At 44.6% G+C, this 9,523-nt stretch overlaps 1 protein-coding gene across 1 annotated transcript in view; it reads left to right on the plus strand.

Annotated features, from left to right (window-relative positions):
• ddx17 (DEAD-box helicase 17) overlaps positions 1-9,522 on the plus strand; it is a 14,034-nt gene extending 4,512 nt beyond the window's left edge. Inside the window, exons 3-14 of the mRNA XM_035524802.2 lie at positions 292-448; positions 782-878; positions 1,250-1,383; positions 1,564-1,629; positions 1,821-1,962; positions 2,061-2,221; positions 3,845-4,017; positions 4,247-4,357; positions 4,675-4,736; positions 4,886-4,945; positions 7,525-7,758; positions 8,158-9,522. Coding sequence (XP_035380695.2) covers positions 292-448; positions 782-878; positions 1,250-1,383; positions 1,564-1,629; positions 1,821-1,962; positions 2,061-2,221; positions 3,845-4,017; positions 4,247-4,357; positions 4,675-4,736; positions 4,886-4,945; positions 7,525-7,758; positions 8,158-8,768 — 2,008 coding nt within the window. The 3' untranslated portion in view covers positions 8,769-9,522. The remainder of the gene's footprint in view (positions 1-291; positions 449-781; positions 879-1,249; positions 1,384-1,563; positions 1,630-1,820; positions 1,963-2,060; positions 2,222-3,844; positions 4,018-4,246; positions 4,358-4,674; positions 4,737-4,885; positions 4,946-7,524; positions 7,759-8,157) is intronic.
• The last annotated feature ends 1 nt before the right edge of the window (position 9,523 follows it).

The raw sequence follows: 9,523 nt of genomic DNA on the forward strand, positions 1-9,523 counted from the left end.
GACATTGGTTAAACCTGCCCATGAGCTAAATTGCAGTGCTAATGGTGAATTTTCAAATGTATTTATTTATAGTCTAGGTTTAGACTTGGTCTGGGAAACTGGTCCTAAATGTTTAGTAGTAGAAAAATGTCAGTAGTTAGGTACCGCAAAGGTAATGAAAAGTTTTCATATGAACGCACTTCATCTTTTCCCCAGTAGATAATAATCTTCCTAGATCATTGCCACTGCCTGAATGCTGCTGAACAACAATGTCTAAAATGGGGAAAGTGAATTTGTGTTTGTGTCCCCAAGGCCCCGTTTTGGGTCCAGCCGTGGAGGTCCTCCCCCTCCGAAGAAGTTTGGGAATCCTGGGGACCGGCTGAGGAAGAAGAAATGGGACCTTGATGAGTTGCCCAAGTTTGAGAAAAACTTCTACAGTGAGCATCTGGAAGTCCAGCGCCTGACTCAGGTGTGAAAGAGAAACACAGCTTTATGTTATTGGTTCAGTATCTCTATGTTTTCTCCCTCAGTTGATATCTTTGTTGCATGCCATTAATGTCAATTTAATGTTTTGGTGGAAATACTAGAAGTTTCTAAGCCAGAAGATTGTTACCTCAATATGCATTCTGTTAGCAGGTTGATTTGACATATTACTCCAATCCATATTATATGCTAACCACAAATTGCAGTTTGTACAAAGATCTTCTCAAAAAGCAAGTTATACTTTGGCAGCTCTATGCCTCTGACCTTTAAGTGACCATCATGTGTTGTACTGGTGAATGACGATCCTGTATTTTCCCAGTACGATATAGAGGATTTCCGCAGGAAAAAGGAAATCACCGTTCGAGGCTCTGGCTGCCCCAAGCCAGTGACCAACTTCCACCAGGCCCAGTTTCCTCGTGAGTAACTTGAGCGTGATGCTCAGACATATCTGAATGTTTTACTAAATCAACAATTTTTGAAAGGGGGGGGGGGGGGGGCGCAAAAACAAAATGGAACACTTATTAACAGAGACCAGTAAACAAAACTGTGACTGCATCATCATTTGCACATTGAGTATGTATCAGGTTATGTCACTGCAGAGGTAGTTATTGCAGTAATGGATAAAACTGCAATAGTTTTTGTATGATTGTATGTTTATGGCTATGGAACTGCCTGTGTATGAGGCAAATTTCCCTATGGGACAATAATCAAATCTTTCTTGTGTATTTAGTGACGCACATAGATTATTTTTTACAGACTCCAATATATGTCTGCGTGTGCTTTGCAGAGTATGTGATAGATGTGCTAGTGCAGCAGAATTTTAAGGAGCCCACAGCCATCCAGGCGCAGGGCTTCCCCTTGGCGCTCAGCGGCAGGGACATGGTGGGCATTGCCCAGACCGGCTCCGGCAAGACCTTGGCCGTAAGCACTCACAACCCCTGCTAGCATCATCCAGAAAACACACAGACTGCAGATGATGACAAATGATGTCTGGGCCTGGCAGGAAGCCTAATGGTGGCACCAGGGAACGGATATGATCTTAAAATGTAAACGTAGACTGTCTTGGCAGAGGAAGTCATTGCTGACCCTTCTTTCCTGCAGTATCTCCTTCCTGCCATTGTGCACATCAACCACCAGCCATACCTGGAGAGAGGAGATGGACCAATTGTGAGTGGCGCTTTCCTAATAAGGCGCCTCTTAATCTTATGGGATTAAAACTAATTCTAGAACTGGCTTGTTGAGCTAGAGAATGAAGACAATATTAGTATAGGTTCAATTAAGAAGTAGAATTATTAACAGTCTTAAGAAGCCCAATGTCTTTCTGATGTTAACATTTTTTGTTTGTTTGTTTTTAACAGTGTCTGGTTCTGGCTCCCACACGGGAGCTGGCCCAGCAGGTGCAGCAGGTGGCGTATGACTATGGCAAGTCCTCCCGGATCAAGAGCACCTGTGTGTATGGTGGAGCCCCGAAGGGCCCTCAGATCAGAGACCTAGAGAGAGGTGGGCGCACACACCTGCAGTGGCTTTACATGGCTGGTTCAATTAGACCTTCTGTAGGGTTACATATGTTAAGAGTCCCCTCACCCTGGTTCCCACAGGTGTCGAGATCTGCATCGCCACTCCTGGCCGTCTGATCGACTTCCTGGAGGCGGGAAAGACCAACCTGCGTCGCTGCACCTACCTGGTGCTGGACGAGGCTGACCGCATGCTGGACATGGGCTTCGAGCCACAGATCCGCAAGATCGTAGACCAGATCCGGGTGAGCCGGGAGAGTTGAGTCTTTTTTTTTTTTTGGACAGGAAAACTAATTTGAAATATTTACCCACTTCTGAGAGCAATGAGCTTCAACCTGACTGACCTCTAGCTCTAGATTTCAAAGTGCTCCTGTATTTTTATTTATTTTTATTTTTTATTTTTTATTTTTTGGAGCCCTTGGCAAATACAGCATTTTGCCCCCTCCAACCACACGCATTTACTTTGTCCAGCCTGCTGTTGTACAGTGTCTGACTGTCAGGGCTACTATACTGTGTCTTTACTACTGATGTGTGTGTCATTCTTTGAGCCAGCTCTTTTAAGGGAATGATGAATGATGGGAGCGCTGAAGAGCTGTTGAAGAGAGTTAATTGAAGAGAGTTGGTTGGTTGGTTTGTTTGAAGACAAGTGAAATAGTTATGTCCTGTAACACTCTTGGTGGAAGTGCAGCCAGAGCCTCAAGTGAAACACTCTATCCACGTCTGACTTTTAATTAAGATTCAAATATTACAGTAATGCTGAAATGTTTAACTCACATTTGAATATGCCACAATATAAATTACTTTTATCAAGTTTGAAGAGAAAAAGCACATTTATAAGCCTTGTTGCTGAGCTGAGCCGACTTGTGACTCAGAGTCGCTGGTAGGAACATTTAGCACTAGTATTCTGCAGAGTCTTTGTGACAGCACGATCGTGTGTGACGCATACTAGTTCATTTTGGAAGTGCAGTGACACATTTTTTACTTTCATCCCTCTTCATGTTTCTCTCCTCTACTCCGATAAGTTGTTGTGTTTTGTTTTTTGTTTTTTTACATACAGGAGTGTTTTTGTTACATTAGCATGTTCTGTTTAGCTGTGGCTTGGAAAAAAAGAATAGGATACATTGAATGAACATCTAATTTGCATAGTAATTTAAAAAAGGTTGTAATATTCAGTTGTTTATCCTTTTCTGAGGTAAATGCTGCTTTGAACAGTGTTCCGTAAGATGCAGGGAGTTGTCCGAGAATATGCTGGTCTTTCCAAAATCAGATTATTTCAGTGTAAATGTAATCATAATTTAAGTGCACAGGTAAGTCACTTTACTGCAAGTAGTAAGCCACAAACTGTTGGAGAAAGGAAAGTGATGTTAATCTGTAAAAATGCATGCAAAGCATTATCAGAAACTGAAAATTCATAACGCTAGAAAAAAGTTAATTATTTCCACTTTTAACAAGTGTTTGTTCTTCCTTCGATCAACCCTCGTTACTGGTACGACACGTACCCTGTCCACACTGTAGCTGTCTCTTATTTGCTTGCCTGCACCAGTCTGCATTCACACTGTGGCATTATTACATAAAAACATGGAACAGACCATTAAAAACATTGAGGGGTGGTGCGGCACTAAGATTACTAAACATAATTGCTGCAGTAATAGCTTTTAATACATTCATATACATTTAAGAATATGATGTTTATCTCATATTTTGTTAGGACTTCTTTTGTCTAGAGCAAAGACTACTCCTGTCCATGATGCATCTCTCTCTTCCTCTGTTGCGCACGCGTGCTCTCTCTATCCCGTTGAATTACCTAATTACTGCCTCACTCTACCTAATTACTATCTAACTGACAGTCCTCACTCTCGCATGCTCAGCCGGACAGGCAGACGCTGATGTGGAGTGCCACCTGGCCCAAAGAGGTCCGTCAGCTGGCTGAGGACTTCCTCCGTGATTACGTTCAGATCAACATCGGGGCCCTGGAGCTCAGTGCCAACCACAACATCCTGCAGATCGTGGACGTTTGCATGGAGAACGAGAAGGATAACAAGTGAGATTCCACCTTTACTAGTGTGAATCCAAATCATAAATCTTAATTTGAAATCCCATTAAGAAACAGTTTAATTGTGAAGTAAAACTTGTCGTATAAACAAAAATCTGATACATTAAGCTTTAATTCTTTAATCAAATTGAATTCTGAAGTGGAGGGTTTTTGCTTCCCACACCCCAATGTAAAAAGATGCGACTAGACTCATTTGGTCGGTTCTCTTCCCCACCAGGCTGATTCAGCTCATGGAGGAGATCATGGCAGAGAAGGAAAACAAGACCATCATCTTCGTGGAGACGAAGAAACGCTGCGACGAGCTGACCCGCAGAATGAGGAGAGACGGGTGAGGCTGACGACACAGCATAAGAAACGTTCTAAAGATCTAACTACAGTGAACTACAAGATTTAAGCAGAAACTCACCTGAAAAATGACAACGTTTTTACCAAGTACTTATACTGGGTTAAATGAGCATGAGTTTGGATTTTGGTCTGTATCCCATATCAGGAGCGGAGGGTCAATGTGGGTCACTTCATGTGTTGGTTAGGTGCCTGATTGAGTCCAAAAAGTTGTTTAGTTTGATGGTAAATTACCAGTGAATGAATACAGGCCACTAAAGGATTGAGGTGGCATGACCCTCCTGTTCACTCCCCTCTGTCTAGATGGCCGGCAATGTGCATCCATGGAGACAAAAGTCAGCCCGAAAGAGACTGGGTCCTCTCAGGTGAAGCTTAATTTATCCAACCCCCCCCCCCCCCCCCAAAAAAAAACAAAACAAAACATGTACTTTACATCAGTATTTGCATAATCACATGTGCTCTGAATCCAGTTAAGATAATCCAGCACCTGTTGTCGTGTCTGGTTTCTTTGCAGAGTTCCGCAGCGGTAAAGCACCCATCCTGATCGCCACTGACGTCGCCTCTCGTGGGCTGGGTATGTGCTCAGTGTAGAGGGAGGTGCTCCTTCTACAGACACACAACCACCCAGATAAGAGTGGCGGCTGTGTGAAATGAGTTGTTTCACCTCAACAGTGATACAGCCTTATTTGTAAAGTTGTTGTCTGCTGTTTTCTTTTATGTCCCTCAGTTTTGAGATTTAAGCCCTTATCTTTCCCTCCCCATGTCTGGAAGAATCGTCCTGGAACCTCCTTTGTGCTGCCGATGAATGATTATTTTGGTCACTGACCTCTTTCTTTGTCAACAAGAACAAATCTCTCTCTCTCTCTCTCTTTCTTTCTTTCTTTCTTTCTCTGTCTCTGTCCTAATGGTTCCTGTTGTCTGTCTCCCCTGTTTGCTACCTTCCTGTAGTGTCTTTTAAAGTGGGATTGAGTAAATTTCAGATGTCCAACAGCCTTGAGGATCACAATGGTTGCTGGATGCTTCTGTAGTTTAACCCCCACCCCAGTCTCGCCCAATTCCCCCACCACCATCTATGTTTTAAGCCTTATCGTCTGTTTCTTGTTACTGCTGTAAATAACATAAACAAACAAAAAAAAAAATCATCCTTCAAAAACGGGGCTCGTTGGCTCACTGTTGACCCTAGCATGGACCTGGGGGAGATGCTGGGCTCCCTTTGTCTTCCCTGGGTCTTAATACCAGTCTCCTTGTCCAAACGGTGTCCAGTTACCCTGCAAGGTCTTTGCGAGTTAACAAAGGAAGTTGGAATGCAGCAGATGAATGATGGTTTGTTTTATGGACCATTTCTTTAATGACTTTTAGAGGTTAGAGCTTTGAAGCAGGTGTGTTGTTTTTTTGTCTCTCTTGTTCTTTTATGGCAAAACCTGAGGTGAAGAAGAGGAAGTGGGTTGTGTTGGGTTGCCAGATCCACAGTACGTCTCACTCTATCATTGTTCTCTCTCCCCCCCTCAGGCATTTTTGAACTTCCTAAATGGCAACTCAGGCAGGCTGTGCTAATTTGGCATAGCAGCTGCCCTCTACCATGTAAGCAGAGCTCTGTGAGACGCTAGCACAGGGCCTGATCTGGATAATCCCCACTGCTCAGCTTCTTCCAAACATCAGCCTCCTCTTCAAGACTGCAGAGTCTTAGAACTGGACTGCAGCATTTAAGCCGTGGGTCTTCAGGACTGTGGCATCCCTCACAACTTCTGAAATCCTTTTCTTGATTGGATTCCAACCTAAATTAGCATGCACACACACATTTTCATAGTTTCCATCTTAAAGAAGATCATTTAATCAATTAAAAGTGTGTGGAACAGGAGGGTGGGCACAACCGATTATTCAGTCCCCATGATGCCATGGCCCTTTGGAACTCGTTAGGATCAGCTACCTGTTAAGGTCTGACCTGGGCTAGCTAGCTCCAAGAGAGATGGAGAGGGAGAAAGACAGATACAGAGAGAGAGAGAGGGAGAGAGTTGAGTGCTGGATCCAGTCCGGTCCGGTTTGTGGAGGCCCTGCAACCCGGCGAGAGAGAGAGAACTGGGGGGGAGCCGGTTCTGCTCCCGCCTGGCGTTGCCGGTGTCGTGCCGAGGGTGAAGGGGCGGGCAGCTGTGCACGTGAGCCCACATAAACCTCTTCCTCTCGGGCCTCTCCACGGGACCCAGGACTGATCTCAGCCAAGACTAACCTAACATAGGGTAAGTACCTGACCTTGCCCCCCAATAATGACAGCTTGGTTAAAAGATTCATAACACACAACTTCTAATAATCCTACCAAGATCGTTTTTGTGCTTAGACATAAATGTTCTCCCTTCTGCTTTCAACCTTTTTTAGTAAAACACTAATATACTAAGTGTATGTAAGTTAAACTCGACCAGGCCTGAGGTGTTTATTAGCCCTAATGTTTTTACATGATTATTCACCGAGTTGTGGAAAATGAAAGTTTCTACACACGTGTGAAGCTGTCAGCCGTCGCCCTCAACCAAAAGGAGACTGAACTCAGTAGGGTCATTCACAGTGTTGTCTGAGCCCCTCCCCCTTCGTAATGAGAAACAGACTTTTCAAAGAGTTGGTTAGCGACATGGATATGTCAAAAATCTTCTTCCCGTTTCTTGTTCCAGTAACCTTTTTACATACAGGAGTGTTTTTGTTACCTTTGCAACAGCATTAGCATGTTCTGTTTAGCTGTGGCTTGGAAAAAAAGAATAGGATACATTGAATGGACATCTAATTTGCATAGTAATTTAAAAAAGGTTGTAATATTCAGTTGTTTATCCTTTTCTGAGGTAAATGCTGCTTTGAACAGTGTTCAGTAAGATGCAGGGAGTTGTCTAAGAATATGCTGGTCTTTCCAAAATCAGATTATTTCAGTGTAAATGTAATCATAATTTAAGTGCACAGGTAAGTCACATAACTGCAAGTAGTAAGCCACAAACTGTTGGAGAAAGGAAAGTGATGTTAATCTGTAAAAATGCATGCAAAGCATTATCAGAAACTGAAAATTCATAACGCTAGAAAAAAGTTAATTATTTCCACTTTTAACGAGTGTTTGTTCTTCTTTCGATCAACCCTCGTTACTGCCTTTCGACCGCCCTGTGCGCCCCACGTGCCTCGCAGACGTGGAAGACGTGAAGTTCGTCATTAACTATGACTACCCGAACTCTTCGGAGGACTACGTGCACCGTATTGGGCGCACCGCCCGCAGCACCAACAAAGGCACGGCCTACACCTTCTTCACACCGGGGAACCTGCGCCAGGCCCGTGACCTGGTGCGTGTGTTGGAGGAGGCCCGGCAGGCCATCAACCCCAAGCTTCTGCAGCTGGTGGACTCCGGACGCGGGGGAGGAGGGGGTGAGCGCTAAAGAGCTGCACTTAATCTCATTATGCTTTCAAGCTGCTGTTACTAGGCAACCCCTATGAGTTTTCTTAATGTCACCTTAACTTGTATAGAGGGCAATGGAAATTGCATTGTTTACCTTTTTTAATTGTAAAAAAAAAAGGGTAAGGATATAAATGACTTCTGATCTCCCATTTGCACTTATAGTTGAGTAGCAAAAAACAGTTAATCAAATTTAACTCTAAACAGGCTTAATTTCAGCTGTAGGCCAAAGACACAATCTTGCACACCAAATTTTGTTGTCATAATCAACAACCCAAAGTTCTTATAAGGCCATATTTGGTGTGGCTGAATGAAGAGAACTAACTTCCATTTGCATTATCCATTTTCTCAATCCCTCATTGTCTGTACAGGTGGAAGGATGCGTTACCGTGGCACTGGTTCCAACTCCAACAATCCCAACCTGATGTACCAAGATGAGTGCGACCGGCGAATGCGCACCGTGGGTGGGGGCGGAGGTGGCACCGGCGCAGGGGCTGGGGCCAGCGGTGCAGCTGGTGGGGGCAACAAGGACAACCGCAGCAGTTACAACCGCGATGGGAGATCGGGCGGGGCCAGTCGCGACGACCGCTCTTCTTCCTCTTCTTCCTATAGGGACCGCAGCAGGGATGGACGAAACAACTACAACTCTGGCTCCTCATACAGCGGGGGAGGGGGTGACCAGTACCAGAACTACAGTGGCAGCGGAGGGGGCAGCCAATACAACTCCAGGGCAGCCACTTCCCAAGCAGGCGGGAACAGCAGTGGCGGTGGTGGCGCTGGTGGGGGCCAGAACCCACCTGGGCCCCCTCAGGGCCCGTTTGGACAGCCCCCACCTCCTCCACCCCAGCCTGGGGCTGGACCCCAGCCCCTGATGGCCCAGCAGTTTCCTCCACCTCCCCAGCCCATGATGGGGTTCATGGGCCCAGGGCCATATTCATTTGCTCCCCCTCCACCACCTCCCCCTCCGCAACAGAGAAAGTAAAGTTGAAGGGATCGTCCCACTGTGTTGTCTGTCTAGTGGTAGTTAACTGGCTCTCCCTGCTGCCACCGATGGAGGGCTGCCTTTCCCCATGGACCTTCCCTTTGCTTCCAACGTGATGGAGGCATTTGGCTTGACGTTTTGTGCAGGCCTGCCGTCCAGGGAGCGTGGGGGTAAGGGTTACGCCTAGCGCAATCTTTAGTGATGGCATAGTACATTGTTCTTGTATCCACCAAAACTGAATCTTGTTCTGAGCTTCTTTTTTACCTCTGTGTTTGCTGAAAGTTCTTTATGCAAGACTCCTACTTTTGTGCACGCGTTTTGATTAATCGTAGACTGAAGGCTTTTTTACTCTTGGTTAAGAATCGAAGTCAAATAGAGGAGTCTCCTGAATTGAATTGCCAGAGTTCCTAGTTACTTGTGAATGTTGCTTTTCTTTTCATTCTTCCTTTGGATAACTACTTTTTTTTTTCTTACTTTATATCAGTGCACTGTGTGTAGTCCCATTGCTGACTTGCTCTCTTTAGGCATGCTTTTTTTTATTGGCCTAATAGACACATGTATATCGATGGCCCCTTTTTGTGTTCGTATATAGGTGAAGGAGCCAGCTTGGGAGGTGTGGTAGTTTAAAAAAATAAAAAATAAATTTGTAATAAAGGTTTAACAGTAGTGATAGAGGTTTTGTTTTGTTTTTTTAAACAAAAAAGGTTTTTGTTTTTTTGTACTGCATACTTAATTAAAACAAATCAATTTTAAAC

The sequence above is a fragment of the Electrophorus electricus genome, chromosome 3, assembly GCF_041902795.1.
Source record: "Electrophorus electricus isolate QZ-2024a chromosome 3, ASM4190279v1, whole genome shotgun sequence".
NCBI classification, from domain to species: domain Eukaryota; kingdom Metazoa; phylum Chordata; class Actinopteri; order Gymnotiformes; family Gymnotidae; genus Electrophorus; species Electrophorus electricus.